Below are 18755 nucleotides of genomic sequence, written 5' to 3'. Positions count from 1 at the left end.
AATGCTAATTGCTATTCATTAGTTTAATTGTTTTACGCAAAATTGCAAATTATTAATTTAAATTAATTAGATGCATAGTTCAAGCCGCTTACTGGGTTCATCTTTCCTTTCAATCTTTCCCCACACACACACGACCTGAAATTCACCACACCCACACACAAACTCAACTCGCACACACTCTCTCCCTCTCTCTCTCTTTCTCTCTCTTTTGCTATGGTGGTAGTCGTAAAGCAAACTTGCTTAGTTTTATTTATAAATACACATAATATGCTTTATTTTTAGCCTAGGTTTGACTTTATAACGGTGCTAAGCAGACAGAAAAAAAAAGAAAACAAAATAGACCAATTTGGCCACACTCCTGGCTACGCTTTTGTCTAGCTTTCTATCTCTCAACTCTCTCGCTCTTATATAGACTCACACGCACACTTGCACGCACACACATACACATACTTACATGAAATGTGTATATTTCAATTAGTCACTAAATATTTTAAGCGCTTAGTCTAAGCTCCGTTCCGTTCCGTTCTGCTCGCCAATTCGCATCCAATTCTCCGAAAAACAATTTTCCAACTTGTTACGATTATAAATACTTATGACCACTTATTATTATTACAAGTTATTAATTTAATTGTTAATTTTCCATGGAGCGCATCTAATTTATTTATTTATACTATTTATTTATTTATTTACTAGTTAATGCTGCAGTATCCCCACAATTTGTTTATTGTCCGTGTTATCATTATGAATATTACTATTATTTATTTTTTTTTTATTTTTTTTTTTTATATATATAACTATTCCTGCAAGCAGTTTAATACTTTTATCAAAATTTTGCCAATATTTTCAACATGAATTTGAAATAAATGTCCACAAATTTAGCTTAATGACAAAAACGTTATACATGAAAGATTTATTTATGTTATGTACGAAATACATTAGATACACAACCTGTATGCGCAATAACAATAAACTATAATTCAAGAAGAACTACATATCATTCTTTCAATACTCGTCGTAAAATTGAGCTTTCAATAACGAAGCTAAATAGAAACTTGAAACTGGTAAGTAATGTAAAATAAATAAGATATATATTTATATAAATACTTGCTGACCCACCAGACTGAGCTCCAGTACCTAAGCGAAATTTGTATACATACTACTGAGTTGAAAATTTTTAAAAAAGTGACTCTTTCCATGGCTGCCTTGATGTGTTTGGGTGTGTATGGGAAAAAGAAATTGATGGCTAGTAAATATTGCATCCCAGTTGCCTCTACCATGTGTGTTTGGCATTGAAGTCACCTCCCATTCATTGAAATTTTCCAAGGGTTTGTCCACTCGCTGTAAGTTCTTGACTCTTCGATTCGATAGAAGGAGTCTGTGTGGTGGGCTAGAAGTGTGCCCGGCTCATCAGGAATCGGCAAATCGGATGTCTCCCTGTGGAACGCCTGCTCGACTGCTTCTTATGGTTATCTTTCAACTATAAAGCTTCGATCGAGCAATTATGATTTAAGGAGGAGAAGTTGCCTAATTGGAAGTCATACGCGGTCAAATGTCCACGAAAATTGTAAGTTGGCCATGACTCATTACAAAATATGAAGTCCAAAATAAAACTCTATATAGGTTTTAATTTATTTGTATTATATATTTAAGCTTAACCATAGGTTTTCATATATTTTTGTTTCGCATCTCATACATTATCAATTTGAATGGGTTTAGATTTTACACAAAAAAATATTAATAAAATGAAATTGTATAATTTGCATTTGTTGTTGGTTTCCATTTTGTTTATAAATTATGTAAAAGTAGATAAATTCACATAGATCAGAATGTTGGGCAAGTCTCTTTAAAGTTGCAGTGTATTCACCCTTAGAGCTGATCAATGTGAATTGTCGATATGTTATTTAACTAAAAGTATTCCCTCTTGAATTTTAACTAAACACATGCGCTCACTTAAAATTCGCTAATCAGTAAATTGAAAAGTTCAAAGAATTTAAATAAGTCGGCTTAAAAAACTAAAAAAAATAAATAAGTGTTGCCCTAAAGTTTAGTTACGTGAACTGTTGCGATATATATCGATACACAGTAAATTTCTCGAATGCAGTTAACGCCTAAATGCACCCAAAAATCATATTTGTATTAAATTCAAAATAAATAAATTCAGCACCAAGTGTACTCAACAGTTGGAAGCGTTGCCTGCATTAAAAAAAAAATCAAACTAATTGCCATAATGCCCGAGAGAGACATAATAAACTAACGATAGACATATTAAACTAACGAATGCAATTCTTTAATTATTATTATTTTTTTTTCGTTGTAACTCTTTGCCCCATTCCACTAAAAACCTCTTGTCTACTAAGTCCTACTACTAAACTAACTGTTGTTCTTGTAATTGTTTTTTTTTTCTTTTCATATTGCTTGTTGTGCGTATTTTTGAAAGTGGCGCAAGTCACACTTGCCAGTCGGTTCAAGTTGAAAAAAAAAACAAAAAAAAAAAAACAAACTAAAAATTAAAATCGTATGAAATGTTGGCTGGAGTACGTTCCCATCATTGCACCGTTTCATGGCCAGCAGCAGTGCTGGTAGTCTGTGGTCGCTGCTGTTGTTGTTGCTGTTGCTGTTGCTGTTGCAGATGCCGCATGCGGAAGAGACGCAGCGTCATCCAGGAGGCCAACGTGCCAGGCACTGGCATGGGTGTTTGCTTCTCGAGCGCCTCCTTCTGCAGCTGATAGCGATAGAGCAACGAGCCGGCGATGAGCGCCGAGACAATTGTCGCCGAGATGACCACAATGAAGAGTATGCTGAAGCCGGGTACGGGCATGCAAATGCCATAGACCACTTCCTCGCTGATCTTGCCCTGGAACACTGTCACCGCCTCCTGCTTGGAGTCGGGCGAGAAGGCCAGGTCTGCCTCTGAGATAACATCATAGAGACCGCTGACGCCGACATCAGCGCTGCGCACCTTGCGATCGGATATGACCAGAGAGCGACGACGGCGACGCTGCTGCTGTGGCGCTGCTGTGCTGGAGTCGGAGCTGGCGCCCGTTGAGCTATTTGCATTAACTTCTAGATCTAGATCTATGTGATCCTCGCGTGAACTATGCAGCGCCGCTGCTTGCGGCCTGTAAACTGGCCGTGGCACATCATCCTCCTTGGGCTCCAATGAGCGTGGTCCAGCCATGGGCACGCCCATGCGTTTTTGTGCCTCCAGCTTGCGTGGCCCATGTGGGAACTTGCCGCTCTTCTTCAGTCCCAAATAGCGTTCACCCTCGCCATCCATGTCAGCTAGATCTTCATCACCAAATAGATCCGATAAATCCGCTTCCTCTTCGGGATCTTCATGCACTGGACGTGGCTGCAAGTTGCCGCTCTTCTCATGCGCATAAAGCTCGCCACTACTAGCACTGCCAGCACCCGCACCCGCGCCCGCACCCATTGTCTGCTTATGATCATGAATAATATCCTCATAGAATATATCGTGATCCATGCCCATGCCCATGCCCATGCCATGCTGTGCTGGTGGTGCTGGCGCCAGATCTCTAAGCAAATCATTGTTACTGCTGCTGCTGGCCATCGGATCCACAATATGCACATCCTTGCGCTCATGCGCATTACCAATGCTCAGAGCATCGCCCGCCGCACTGTTCTGACAATGATCCAGGCAGCCATGGCGACAAATCTCGACCTTGCATTTGATGTGCACGCTCAGGGCATCGGGGAACTTGAAAGCATGGAAGAAGGCATAGGTAATGACAGTGGCGCGCTCATCGGGTGCGCGTGCCTTGAGGAAGCGTGAGATCATCTTTGGACGCAGCACGCAGCCAAACTCATCTGACAGATTAATGACATGACCGGAGCCATCAGAAGCAACGCAGGATTTGACGCGCATATCGAATTCACCTGTGGGCAAAAATGGAGCATTAGTTAGAGCTTTAATCGAAAGTATCGATAACTTTATGCCAGAGGACAGTCAGAGTCAAAAGGCGGTTTTACTTTACGATATGCCATATATTTCTTATAGATTTAATTTAATTGATTCCGTATCCGTATTAAGCTTGGCATATAGCTTTCAATATGTGTTTAACCAAACCTACCCCGATAATCATTGATAGCCACTACCAAGGTAAGCGTAGAGCCCAACGGCACAATGCCGCTCACTGGTGGCGCCCAGGGTCCCTTGCCATGTTGTATCTCCATCCAGCAATCAACATTATCACCTACAGCGGGGAAGAGAGCGAGAGCGAGAGCGTGAGCGACTTCAACTTGAGCTTGTGTACTTAAAAGAGAGAGAAACTTACCGCGAAAGTCCAACTGTATAACATCTAAATCGGCAATCACCATGGGCGGCTTAGAGGCGGTCTTCTCATAGTCATTGAACCATTCACAGCGCAGGCGCTTCGCCTCGTCCCATACCTCCAGCAGATCCTTGTCATACTGCACGACTACCTGTGGGTTTGGTATTTTTTTTTTTTTGTATGTTGTTTAGTTGAAAGTTTTCGGATTTGTGGCACCGTGGGAACGCTTTGGCGCCACTTGCCTCATGCCTCTTTCATGCAAAGCATTCATCTTCATAATTCGCAACGAGCAGCGCGCATACTGCGATATGATCAGCCAACATTTAAAAGGGACAACTGCCCCACTTACCGTATTCTCGTAGAACTGGCCGTTCAGATCCGGTTTGGTGCCGCAGCGTGAGTACGAAATGCGGAATGAGAAGAACGTCTTGCCCGTCGATGGTGGCACATAAACGCAGCGCGGATCGCTGTGTTGTCCTTTTCAATTTGCAACAAACAACAAAATAATCATTAAGATGCTACATTTCGATTTTTGAATATTGTGCGCATACCTTTGGAGCTGACAATGCCCTCGAATGGATGAGAGAAGGTCAAGTGGACATCCATGTGATCCTTACCGCACATCACCTCCAGGGATACTATGTTTGGCATACCATCTGGCCGTTCCATGGGCCACAGTTCATTACCAGCTATGACTAAACTAAACTGTAAGTAAATAAAAGAGAAAAGCATAACTTGAGCAAATTTTTATTCAAAGCTTAAGCGTAAGATTTGAATATAAATTCGCTTTAGCAATATGTCAATTAATTTTTAATTTTATATTACGAACTTGTCTCAGCGAAATTAGAAGCTTAAGATGTGTAGACATCTTTTTATTTTTTTAAATAGACATAACTATTCTTAGCATAAATTTTATAAAAATCCAACATCATGAAGCTAAGTTTCAATTTGTTTTTAACCCAATTTATTTTATTGTTCTAATTGACATAAGCTGTGTATTTAACTTGGAACGACAACAATGTCTTTTCATCGATGTGTTTTTTTTTTATTAAGTTTTTTTAAGAACTAACGTCAGCTAGAAATTATTCTCAATGATTTTCCTAATGAGGTGCTCCCATTAACTTTTTTTCTGCAGCCAAAACGACTGCAAAACTCTCGTATAGCTGTCGAGTCTTTATCAAGATATTAAGGAACTAGATTTAGTTTCAAACAAACAACAACAACAACAAGAAAATTAATGATGACTGCAGTTAAGAGAGTTTGACTTTTAAAGCGATTTGTTTTTCTCGTTTTTGTTATATTTTCTCACATTCTGTGGTCTCGTCTCTGTTCTCAGTTCGCTGCTGATTTGTTTCAGTAACTGTGCATTTATCTTGGCTGCGATGCTGACAACGACAACGCTATAATTTCTAATTAGCGCAATTCCCACAGGTTGGCCGCTTGACACTTGCAGCTGCAGCTTGCCTCATGCCACATGCTACTTGCCACTCCGCCACATAGGCACTTACATAAATTATAACTGGCTCTTAGCATTCGCTTACTAAATTTAACAAACACACACGCAGACACAGACACAGACACAGACAGAGGCAGCGGCAGCGGCAGAGGCAGACAAAGTTAACTAGTTAGTTACTTACTTAGTTAGGGCTCAAGTTGCAAGAAGAAGGAGCAGTGCAGCATTTTGTAGCACAGACAGAAGTTTAAATGGCTGCGGCCTTGAGTTTCTTGTACACTTCTAATCACTTTATTTATTTTAATTACACTTGTTGCAACTGCCAACGGGCCACGGGCCACGGGCAACGAGCAACTTGCAACAAGAGTAAATGTTAATGGGCAAGTTGCGCGCCTGCCAAACATGTTATCAATAAAAACGAAAAGCTGCGCCAAGTTTCCGCTTGCAACAACAGAAAGCAAATTCCACAGCACATCCGTTCATGCCACTCGCTGAGGCCAGCAGCTTGAAAGCTGCAAGTTGCTAGTTGCAAGTTGCAAGCAGCTGCAACTGCCCAACTTTTAACCTGCCTAACCGCTGTCTTCTAACAACATTTGCATACTTGCCCCAAAGCTACCCCACGCTTCTCAAACTTTATGTGCCTTCTGTGCGAAAGAGCAAGAGACAGAGGCACATAAACTGAGAGAGAGAGAGTGAGCGAGAGATCATCCAATTCCGGCCTGGTCAGCTTTGTGCGCTTTTTGGCCGCCTTGGCTTTGGCTTAATTGAACTGACCAAAAGCTGTTGCTGTTGCTGTTGTTGTTGCTGTGGCAGCCAAATTGCAAAATGGAATTTTATGCAGAACTTGCAGTAAAAGTTGCTTGCCTATGGCCACAAGAGGCTTATATACAAATCTATATGTACATATATATGTTTCTCAAGTTGGTCGGAGTGACAGTCGCGTCTGGTGCCAGCATGTCTGACATGGACAAGACACTGTGCAACAAGGCGGGGCACTTGCAATGCCACAAGTAGCGCAATTGAATTATTTTGCAGCTTTAAGTTTCAGCAAACTTTAATTTAGCTATTTGTGAATTTCAATTTCAAGTTGCTATTTAAGCTTAGACTAAAATGCACTTGACTTCAAGTTGCCAACTGTTAAACAAACTATACATAATTAGTATAAAGCGTGCTAGCTTTTGAACTTATGAGCCTATAAAGACTTAATAGCCCCAACTAAGTCTCATGCATAATTAACGCATACTTAGATACACACATACATATACACAGGGTGTTCTCAGCTCAGCTGGCAACACCACTAGCAATAAGCAAAAAATAAACTCATAAATTAAGTTTTAATATAACAGCTTGCAAGCTTAGAAAGCTCAAAAAATATTTGAAATAATCAAATAAGTTTAAAATTACTTTGACTAGCAAATTTGTTGCCATTGATAAGTCATTCTCTTCACTTACACATAAGAAACTGTTCTAAAGATTGATTTCAGCTACTTATGTTTGTGGCCAAAGTAGAGCGGGCACCCTGTATGCAACACAGGCCTACAAGCGTACCTTGGCAATATTTCAAACCCTGTTTAGCTTTTGACCATTCGCATTTTACGTTTGGCTAAGGGTTGGGATGCCGAAATCACTGTAATTGAGTAAACGATGTAATAATATATAATATAATAATACAATATACTGTATTCAAAGTATCATAGTTTCACCTTTATAGCTACTCGTAAGGATAATGGGCCGCAGCTGTCCTTAGCAGAGCAATTCATCTAAATCTTATTTCGATATTTTTTATTGATATTTGCTTGAATAAAATCATTGTTGAGCTGTGTAATCATATATACTTTTATTTAGCGATTAAGTGTGCATTAAAATCTTTGGCAAATAATTAAATAATATACAACATACATTGCAATTATATTTGAGAGCACAGCTGTGAGAAAAGTAACAGCGCTCCCAATGACTCTTCAACTGTTGAGCAACAGTTGAGAGCGAGAGCCAGAGAGCGACAAAGTTAGAGCTGGGAGATTGCGAGAGCAGAGGCAATTGAGCTATGTCTGTATTAGTGCCTACTTCCTTCTAATTGCTTTCTCAACATTTTTATTATCAGTCGCAGCTGTTGAGCCGACAAGAGCACAGTGGGTCGACTGGCTGCATATATAAGCCGCTTCGCTGGCCAGGGCGCTCACTTAGTTCACTTGGCTATTGCGCCGAGTTGTGAGTTGAGGACTGCAACTATGAATCGCTGGTTGAATCGCGTGGCTGTCGTCACAGGCGCTAGCTCCGGCATTGGAGCTGCCTGCTGCAAGGATTTGGTGGCCAAGGGCATGATCGTGGTGGGTTTGGCGCGCCGTGAGCAGCGCCTGCAGGAGCTGAAGGCTGCGCTGCCAGCGGAGCAGGCCAAGCGCTTTCACTTCCACAAGTGTGATGTGAGCGTGGAGCAAGAGGTGGTCGACGCCTTTGCCTGGGTGGACGCCACGCTCGGCGGTGCCGATGTGCTGATCAACAATGCGGGCGTTCTGCGCCAGACGTACATTGTGGATGCGGGCAACAGTGCGGATTTGCGCGCCATGGTGGAGACCAATGTGCTGGGCGTTTCCTGGTGCACGCGCGAGGCGTTCCAGTCGCTACAGCGTCGACAGATCAATGATGGCCATGTGATCATCATCAACAGCATTGTGGGTCACAAGATTCCAGTGCTGCCCGGCCAAAGCTTAAACATGTACCCACCCTCCAAGCATGCGGTCACCGCTCTCACCGAGGTGCTGCGCCAAGAGTTCAACAGCAAAGGCACAAAAACAAAGATCACAGTAAGCCCAATGCCCAGTCCCCTAAACTGCCAGCTCTGTCTCAAGTCAATCGATCGTTTGTCTCTTCTGCAGAGCATCAGCCCCGGCGCTGTGGACACCGAGATCTTCTCTGATGCCGCCAAGCAACAGATTGCTGACATGCCCATGCTGCGCTCCGAGGACATAGCCGATGCCATCACCTATTGCATTCAAACGCCACCCAATGTGCAAATACATGAGCTGACCATTAAGCCAGTGGGCGAGATTTTCTAGCAGCGATTCTTCTATTTGTAAATTATAAAAAACAGAGACAGGCAGCTATCCTACGAACAAAAGGACTATACCAAACTGATTCTTAAATGGCAGAGATTCCGAAAAATAAGTTAATTCTATTTTTCCAAATTTCATTTAATGCATCAATTTGTGATAAATAAAAGTGATCTTATAAGTTTTATTGTTGGATCAATAATAAAAATTATTCCTTGAGTTTTATTATCTGATCACAAAATAAAAACTATTTTCTTTTTAAACTCAATAGTTTTGACTCAGAATTATAGTTGAATAAATAAACGGATTGAGCATCGCAAATAAAAGCAATGAGTTTAAAAAAAAAATCAAGCCCCAGCATTAATATTATTTTTTGTTATCCATAATCATAGATCACTAAATTATATTTATTTGTATATTTTTTTTTACAAAATTTTAAATTACTTTTACTCATTTTGATTAAATACTAACCAACCAACTAGCTTACTATTGAAAATTAAATAAAAATAAATATATCTTTTATTTATTAAAAAAAAATTAAGAATAAAACTATATTTGCTGCACAATTTTTGTTTCTAATTATAAAATTTGCATGCCTTGCTTTATTTATTAAATGTATATTTGTTAGACGATGTAAGTTAATAAGAATCCGAATAACAATTTTATTACATTAAAATCGCTTTATAATTTGTATGTTTTGAATCTAAACCAAAACTAGCCTTGAAGGTCAGAAAATAACAAATTGTTATACTATTATATTATCATATTTTAAGTAATTACTGTAGTCGTAAGATAATACTAAAGCGTCATTTGTAAAATAATAATCATAATGACGTAGTCAACTTTTTCGACAAGTTTTGTAAACTAATAATAATCACAATGACGTAGGCAACTTTTTCGACAAGTTTATAATGTTTATTTAATGATCAGCACATACGAGTATCAGCCAATTATTAAGAGAGTAAGAGAGTTGAATTAAGAGAGCTGCGCATTCGATATAAAAGTCGTTTCAGCTATGGCGAAAAGTTTATTTCGCAATTGTAAACTGCACAGTGAGGAAATGGAACGTTGGACGAATCGCGTGGCTGTTGTCACTGGAGCTAGCTCTGGAATTGGAGCTGCCTGCTGCAAGGATTTGGTGGCCAAGGGCATGGTCGTGGTGGGTTTGGCGCGCCGTGAGCAGCGCCTGGAGGAGCTGAAGGCTGCGCTGCCAGCGGATCAGGCCAAGCGCTTTCACTTCCACAAGTGCGATGTGAGCGTGGAGCAAGAGGTGCTGGATACCTTTGCCTGGGTGGACAAAACACTTGGCGGCGCCGATGTGCTGATCAACAATGCGGGCATTGCTCGTCAGGCAGATGTTACTGATGCTGGGAATAGCGCTGATATGCGTGCCATAGTGGAGACAAATCTGTTGGGCGTGGCTTGGTGCACACGCGAGGCATTCCAATCGATGGAGCGCCGCAAGGTCATGGATGGCCATGTGGTGATTGTCAATAGCATTGCTGGACATAAGGTGCCCAATGTGCCGGGCTTTAAGCTGAATATGTATCCTGCTACTAAATTTGGCATTACCGCTCTAACCGAAACTTTGCGTCAAGAGTTTAATAACAAGGGCACCAAAACAAAGATAACGGTAAGTTGCTGCTCTATAGGCGCATAAACGTCCCAATGACTGTGCATCTTTTACTATTGCAGAGCATTAGCCCCGGAGCTGTGGACACTGAAATTATCTCTGGTGATACCAAAAGCTTGTTTCCCAACATGCCTCTATTGCGTTCCGAGGATGTTGCCGATGCCATCAGCTACTGCATTCAAACCCCACCCAATGTGCAAATACACGAGCTGACCATCAAGCCAGTGGGCGAGCCTTTCTAAGTTAAATATTTTATATTCTATTTGATGTTACTACGACCTGGAAGTGTTCACTATGAATACTAAAATCATTTATTGTTTTTTTTTTGTGTTAGTTAATAAATTTCGTTAAATGAATACGTAATATACAATAATATATAATAATATATATATAATATAAAAGCGAGCAGCCAACTTTATATGCACTTTGACAGCTTGTGACTGTAGCGCCACCTAGCGCTAGTTTCAATGTTTGCCAATTGAAATATTTTGATTGTCCTTGACCTTGAAACATGTTCACTTTGAATTGCAAGCGTAAATAATTTCTTAGATAGGGCAGGTTGGGAATTAAGGCAGGGCTTATAGTATTATCTATGTACATAGCTAACAAATTGACCTATGCATATAGACAAACGTACAGAGTAACAGATATCGAGCGATCGATTCATTTCGCTTCGCTGAACGTGAATTTATGCAACAGATGTTGCCTTTGCACAACTTAAAGATACACTTTTTATTAATAAAATGATCAAACTGCCTGCAAATGTAGCTAAATATAATTTAATGTATTATTAGTTGCCAAAAAGAGCTGCAGCCAATTAACTTTTTGGATTTTGGCTTAGCTGCCTAGAAGAGAATTCGCTGCGTTATAAATTGTGAAATACACTTGATTAACCAGTTTCATCCTCACAGCCTATTGATATTTCCAGCACGCTGCTGAGTACGGCAACATGCTCATGATAATGCGTGCTAAATATAAAAGAGAGTTTCATGCTCTTATTTATTTTTGGCAAGCTACGAAACTGCACAGTAGCAGCTATAAAAGCCAAGGCTGCCGTAGCGAAAAGCTCACTCTGTTCTTTAGCTGCCAGCGGAACGAAGCGAACGCATTAAAACAAACATGGAACGTTGGTCGAATCGCGTGGCTGTCGTCACTGGTGCTAGCTCTGGGATTGGAGCTGCCTGCTGCAAGGATTTGGTGGCCAAGGGCATGGTCGTGGTGGGTTTGGCGCGCCGTGAGCAGCGCCTGGAGGAGCTGAAGGCTGCGCTGCCAGCGGATCAGGCCAAGCGCTTTCACTTCCACAAGTGCGATGTGAGCGTGGAGCAAGAGGTGCTGGATGCCTTTGCCTGGGTGGACAAAACACTTGGCGGCGCCGATGTGCTGATCAACAATGCGGGCATTGCTCGTCATGTGAATGTTTTGGATGCGGGCAACAGCGCGGATCTGCGCGCTGTTATCGACACCAATCTTATGGGCGTGTCGTGGTGCACACGTGAGGCGTTCCAGTCGCAGCAGCGCCGCAAGGTTACGGATGGCCATATAGTCATCATCAATAGTATACTGGGTCATCATGTGCCGGCCATGCCCAAGGCCACCTTGAACTTGTATCCAGCAAGCAAATATGCATTGACTGCTTTGACCGAAGTGCTGCGTCAGGAGTTCAACGACAAGGGCACCAAGACAAAGATTACGGTGAGCTAGCAAGCGTATTAAGTAGCCGACTAGTTGAACATATTGTGTGTGTGTGTGTGTCTTTTGCAGAGCATTAGCCCCGGCGTTGTGGATACGGAAATTATATCGGACCAAGCGCGTAAATTTTTGCCCCTTTCATCGCTTTTGCGTGCTGAGGATGTCGCCGATGCCGTGAGCTACTGCATCCAAACCCCGCCCAATGTGCAAATACACGAGCTGACCATCAAGCCTGTGGGCGAAAGCTTCTAATGAGCTTTGCTAATGAGCATAACATATAGCTTTAGTTACGCCAGCACTTGACTGGCTTACATATATATATATATATATATATTTTTTTTTTTCTTGTTCTTGCAAAGTCAATTTTGTACTTTGCACAGTTTATTTATCTTTGATATGGAATAAAATCCGCTGCTATAGCAAATTATGTTTTTTTTTATTAGTGCTGACTAATGCTGACTTGATGAAACTCAGTCAAACTTCAGCATGGAAAATTTTCGCATATCTGCCCACTGGGCGTATGCTTAATCAATGCTTATCAATTTGAGTTTTCGCACAGCATTTACAAGTTTAATGTTCGCGTAAACAATATTATCAATTGCTGTGGCTTTTTATGTCTTATCTACCAAAGAGCGCGCCCAGCTAAGAGCAACGACAGTTAAGAGCAACTCTCTTTATACTTCGAGCTTTCGTTCGATCAGCTTTGCAAATGTAATTCGAGGCATACAGCAAAAGCTTTGCATTTATTTATCTTTGATTTTGATTTATTTATGCTTGTCATTCTTGACAGTCTGAAAGTTTGTTATTATTCATTTTAGAACCTCAATTAGTGATGTCATCGTAGTTCAACCAGACTCAAGACTGTAAGTAAATATTTAATGATGATACGCTTTGATTGTTTACTGGCGCTTCGAGATAATTGGTAATGCGAACTTTGCTGTTATTTCTGAGTAGAGAGTGCTTGGAGTCGAACATAATACTTTTAATATTGTTGCTAATTATATTTCATAATTTCATAATAATTCGAAATTGAGTTGGGTGAGTTAATTATGTAATTAAATTAAGTGTGGTAGACTGTGTACAAAAATATATAAAGGGTCTAAAATTTATGTTTATACCTTAAAAATATATGAGAGAGTCTGAAAAAACTACAATGTACTTAAGTTAATTGATATAAATAATATAAAAATATACAGTGGGCCTAATAGTTGAGTTAAATAAGCGTAAGATTTAATTGAGTAATATAATTAAGTTTCTAGAGTTTGTAGAATTGCTTAAGTTAAGTTAAAAGTTAACGTAAGTTAATTGCATAAATATAATTCAATTTTTTATGAGTCGCTAATTGTTTTGCACAGTGCGCCCAATAGTTGAATAAAATAAGACTTTTATTGATATAATTAATTAATAGTGCGAACTTGCGTTTTTACTTACCGTTAATTGTAAAATAAATATAAAACTTATAAGTCTAAGGTCCCACAGTCGTGTAGGACCTTTTTGTGGGCTCCACATGCTGGCGCTGTGGACACAATGTCTGTATCTGGAAAAAGGGAAATGCAGAAAAAAATTGCTATTAATTTCACTTGTCGGTCGAGCGATGTTGGGTTGGGGTGGGTGCAATAAACAGTAAATTGAGTAGCTGTCAATTAAACGTGTTGCTGACCTACAAAGTAAAAAGTTATAAAAGCGAAACCTGCGCTGATATGACAATCAATCTTTTGATGTGCCCAGCTTATGAATCAGATAAGTTCATTAACACTTTCTAGATGATAAACAGAAGCAAATAAGCTGAGATGAGCGCGCTTTGATAGACTTGGCTCACACTTTCACTGTGTGTGTGTGTGTGTGTGTGTGTGTGTGATTGACAGGCAATCAATCAATCAATCAAGTCAACCTACATTAGCCCACAGAGCAATTATAATTATAATTACAATTGCAATTATAATAATAACAAAGCGACTGCTCACACTTTTACCCAGGAACAACAACAACAACAACAATAAAAAATAAGCATAATAACAGGTGAAAATGAAACGAAATCGAAACTGTGCGCGCTTTAACAATAAAAGAAATAAAAACATAAATTGCTGGGCTTGAGCTGGACAAACTGTTTTGTTTATCTCTTTTGAATTGAAGCGCAGAAATGCGGTCAGCTCTGTCTCTCTCTCGTTCTCTCGCTCTAACGCCATCTCTTTCGCTTGCAGAACTGTAAATTGTAAAGCGAAAAGAGATCAATAGACCAACGGTACTTTGCTGCTTGGTCAACATATGATTTGTGTTTAATTTTTGTAGCCAATTAATTTCTCTTTCTTTGCTGTTGTTATTTTTAGCGTTTTCACTCTTTGTTTGCTCTGCGCCTTGTTAATTAGCAACTAGACCAAAACCAGACCACACCACACCACACAACAGACTTGGCCAACAGACACAAGAGGCCGCAACATACGTCTAACTGTAAAGAAGTTCTGGCATTTGTAAATTCAACTCGCTCAACGCGCTCATCAAAGTTGAAGTCGATGCGACGCGGCGCGGCGACGGCGACGGCGACGGCGACTGCGGACGTCTAACTGTTTTGCATGACGCCGAGGCTGGCGCCCAATTAAGCAGCGCTGCTAGCCTCATATGTAAGCCAAAGAAAGTGCGGCAAGTTGCTGTTGCAACAACTGCGCATGTTGCATGCTTCGCTAACGCTTAATTAATGGTAATAGCTAATAGCCAAAGCCGCAGCCGCAGCAATGCCAAAAACTAAAAAGCCGCTGCAATTAACAGTAAGGCAACCAAAAACACGCTTCAGTTGTTGTTTATATCAAAAATCTGCGGCTGCTGCTGCTTTATAAGCGATCTTTAGTGTATCGATCGAAATGAAATCGAAAAGAAATTGTCGCACACACAAAAGCGCAGTTTTCACTTTTCTTTTACAGTTGAGTTTTTGTGTTGCAGCAGCAGCAGCTTATTTTACTTTTTGTTGGTCCAGCAAGTAGACAACAAAAATTAGCTATCAAAAGCCAACTGGGCGTATTAGTTTTTTTGGGAAAATTGCTCAACCACTTTCGAATTTAAGCGAACGGTAAACCACTTGCTTTAGTTTTTATAGTGGCCAGCAGCAACAATCAACTGTATTAATGGTAATGGTTATAATAATATTATTGTAACGAAAAAAAAATTATAAATAAATGCGCGCTTGGCACTTTCTTTTTTAGTTAAACTGGCTAGCACCCCTGCCTTAGGCTTAGTGTGAGTTTGAAATGTAATTTGCAATGAAAGTGGCTGCTAATTAAATATTTGCAACAATTGCTGGCGCTTGCTGACAACTTTTCAATTTGGCTCTGCCTGGCGGGGCATTTGCTGCTTGCCACAGTTAGTGGCAGCTTCTTATCACACTTGCCACAGCTGCCTGCCTGCCTGCCTGACTATCTGTGTGCAACATAGTTTGAAGTTATTTGCATGCAACAAGCAGCGCCCACAAGCCGCAGCAGCCAAAACAAGCGACGCAAATGTAATTGAGCTGCCACACACTGAACACACACACACCCAAGTGGAGTCATGTCATTTATCAGCTGCCACCATACACACACATACGTATAAATGTGTGTGTGTGTGTGGCATGACTGCAAAGCCGGCAATGCCTTTGAGGTTTAGCGTTTGCGGCTGCCTGGGCTGACAGCTCGGGATGTAAAGTCGGTGGCGCCAGCCTTAAATTAAACTTAACATACTTATTGACGCCTGATGCAGAGTTGCAGCTTTTGTAGGGTTGCCATGGCACAGCAAAATAGGCAAGCCACAGATAAGCGATAAAGGATAAATTGAAGCCAATTTGGGTCTACCCTAAATAAAGTTAACTAAATAGTTATGTTAAATTATTATATATATAATATATATAAAAGTTGAAGTTTTATTTACATAACTACATAAGACTGAAACTAACATAACTAACTGAAACTCTGGAGCTTCAAATTAAACTCTGTGCTCTGCATTTGATAAATTGTTGAATAACTTAACATAAATTTTTATAGAGTCTTCAACAGAGTCCCACAAAATATAAAATTCTGAAACAATTATAAACTTCAGCTACATAAATTCTATTAAAAATTCATACACATTTATATTTGATAGGCATATTTTATGGCAACTTCTAATCAAAACTCTCTAGGTTCGCAACTAGTTCGTAGCTTTACTAAATCTTAGCAACTTAAGTTTATATGCCAAATATGAAAAGTCTTTAAATATTTGTATTAGTAAATGCGCATTACTAGCATAGAACTGAGCACTAAGTGATATTAAAATAAGTAAGAGCTCCAAATGTGTTTGGATAGCTGCCAGCCACTAGGCAATGTATTTGGTTATTAATTTAGCACAAAGCTATTTCCCAACTCTCCACAGTAGAGTGTGCCAAATGCATATTATATTAATTAAAAGCCATTCATATAGCTAGTTAGTATATATATATATATGCATATGTACGATATTTAAAGTGAATTTCGCTTGCATTTCACTCTTGCTTTCTATGCGGCCTTTTGAGTTGCATATGAGTTTGGCTGCCACACAGCGCGAGGCGTTTCCATTTCATTATTAAATGTGGAGAGTGTGATGTGGTGTGGTGTGGTGACTGCTGCGTGGGGGGAGGGGCGAAGCGTGTAGCATTGTTGAGCAGTAGAAAGGCAAAGAACAGTTAGACACAGTCGTTGTCGTTTTCTTCTTTATCTGGCTGTTGTGCTGATATCAAAAGATGTTTGAATTGTTTAACCGCTTGTTAAGCACAAATTAACATTTTTCGATGAAAGCCAGTCTCGCCCTCTCTCTATCTATGCATATTTGTCTAGCTGTATCTCTAGCTGTACCTACATTAGCCCCATCTGCATATTCTTGGCAAAGAAGGGCAGCCAACAAGTAGAAGAAATTTTAGCCATGTCTCGCTCATAAATAATGCGTCATCAAAAGTTGGCGCAGTCGACAGGTTTTCAAAAAAAAAAAAAAAAAAAAGAATAACTTGGGCAGACAGTGAATGAATTTCAAATGAAGTTCGATTGACAAGCAACCAGCAGCCAGCAGAGAAGATCTATGAGATCGAACAACAAAAAATAAAAAACTGGAAAGTAAAAAATATGCCAGCGAGACGTGAAGCTGAAGCTGAAGCTGTGGAGCTATTAGCTTTTTGTTCTGAGGGCGCTTCATGTTGAAAAGCAAATGATTTGAGGCCAAACACACACACACACACACAAACAGACATACAAATACATGCATAGCTAAGCTTGGGAGACTGTGGCTGCAGCAATTGCTGATCTTGCGACAACTGGCAAACTTGCAACTTGGCATTGCATTTATGGCAAAGTCGCGTGTTTGTTACCTGTCTCTCTTAATGCCTGTCTGTGTGTGTGTGTGTGTGTGTGTGCCTGTGTGTGTGTGGAATTGAGTTTATTGTGCCACCGTGCGGCGTTCTTTAGTTTGTCGCATCAGCTTGATTAGAATTCGAAGTAGTTAACGGTGCATTTAATGCGCTCCAAGACGATTCCAATGCATTTAACACCACTCTCTTTTACTCTACATACATGCATGTGTGTGTGTGCGTGCGTGTGTGTGTGTGCATTTGCTTTAATTTGATCTCATGTATGCACTAATTATGTTCATTAATAACTCATTAGGCTGCATACATAGGCAAGTGTTAAATATTGTATATTATATTTTAAATTATAAACAATAATAAAAGCACTAATTGCTTAGTAATTTATAGTAATTTTAAAACTTGCTTATTATTTCAATATGTGTTTAAGTTAAAAAAATAAAATCAAGTTTTTTAAATTACAAACTTTTACTAAAGCTCTCAATTTGTATCTTCTACTATAACTGGTTAGATTTTTTGCAAAGAAAGTAATTTAAAATTAAAAATCAAATTAAAAATTATTGTATATTGTATATTCAATAATTTATTTATTTATTTATTTATTTTGAACAAATACTTCGACTTTAATTGAGCTAATGACAATTTGTGTTGCAAAACTATAAAATTTAACACCAAAAATAATTGAAATAAAAAACAGAAAATAGTGCAATAAAAGTTACAGAATCTTAGAGCTCAATTCATTAGATTAAGCAAATAATTTACTTTGAATAAATTACAACACGCTAAGATTTTTTTCGTTGCTTAAATATTTAATAGATCTATAGTTTATATTAAGGCAGCACCCATAGCAGTTTTGTCAGCTTACTTACCGGTGATAAGTAAAAATCCTGTTATTGAAACACTGAACTGTGTTCCAGCTTCAGTTGCTGCTGCTCTCACACACGCAGTAGATAATTATGATTTTTTTTTTAAAGTTATATGCTGTATTTTTTTTTGGTTTTTTTGGTTGTTGTGTGCTGCTTGTAAATTTATGCGTGTTGTCAACGTGGTAAGTTGTGTGTGTGTGTGTGCGCGCGTGTCTGAAGATGTAACAGTCAAAATATATGAATATATAGGAATCAGAATGTACATATATATTTATGTGTATAGCATGTAAGTACGTTGAAGATGATGAAGTGAAATCGTCAGACCGCTGCATAACACGTAACGTAAATAAGAACCAGCCAAGCAACCAGCAATGGAGCCAAGCAGCAGCAGCAGCAGCAGCAACCAGCTCTGAGAAACGAAGCCAGGTGGAGTGAGGCAGGTG

General features: G+C 39.7%; 4 protein-coding genes across 4 annotated transcripts; 3 read left to right on the top strand and 1 right to left on the bottom strand.

The window, feature by feature from the left end:
* Positions 1-2519: 2519 nt before the first annotated feature.
* LOC108606993 lies at positions 2520-18389 on the bottom strand. The gene is made up of 7 exons (XM_017997568.1): positions 18316-18389; positions 13546-13651; positions 4844-4997; positions 4642-4769; positions 4296-4443; positions 4092-4214; positions 2520-3897 (listed from the first exon to the last, which is right to left on the bottom strand). The coding sequence occupies exons 2-7, from the start codon at positions 13621-13623 to the stop codon at positions 2546-2548; spliced, it is 1983 nt and encodes a 660-aa protein (XP_017853057.1). The 5' UTR covers positions 13624-13651; positions 18316-18389; the 3' UTR covers positions 2520-2545.
* Positions 7885-8976, top strand: LOC108606997 (farnesol dehydrogenase). The gene is made up of 2 exons (XM_017997571.2): positions 7885-8546; positions 8619-8976. The coding sequence occupies exons 1-2, from the start codon at positions 7974-7976 to the stop codon at positions 8796-8798; spliced, it is 753 nt and encodes a 250-aa protein (XP_017853060.1). The 5' UTR covers positions 7885-7973; the 3' UTR covers positions 8799-8976.
* On the top strand, positions 9832-10730 carry LOC108606996 (farnesol dehydrogenase). Its single transcript, XM_017997570.2, has 2 exons — positions 9832-10425; positions 10488-10730. Exons 1-2 carry the CDS (start codon positions 9853-9855, stop codon positions 10665-10667), a joined length of 753 nt encoding a protein of 250 aa, XP_017853059.2. The 5' UTR covers positions 9832-9852; the 3' UTR covers positions 10668-10730.
* On the top strand, positions 11502-12412 carry LOC108606994 (farnesol dehydrogenase). The gene is made up of 2 exons (XM_017997569.1): positions 11502-12117; positions 12187-12412. The coding sequence occupies exons 1-2, from the start codon at positions 11545-11547 to the stop codon at positions 12364-12366; spliced, it is 753 nt and encodes a 250-aa protein (XP_017853058.1). The 5' UTR covers positions 11502-11544; the 3' UTR covers positions 12367-12412.
* Positions 18390-18755: the final 366 nt, after the last annotated feature.

Source organism: Drosophila busckii, chromosome X (assembly GCF_011750605.1).
Source record: "Drosophila busckii strain San Diego stock center, stock number 13000-0081.31 chromosome X, ASM1175060v1, whole genome shotgun sequence".
NCBI classification, from domain to species: domain Eukaryota; kingdom Metazoa; phylum Arthropoda; class Insecta; order Diptera; family Drosophilidae; genus Drosophila; species Drosophila busckii.
The sequence above is the reverse complement of the archived record's forward strand: the minus strand, read 5'-3'. Positions and strand labels throughout refer to the sequence as shown.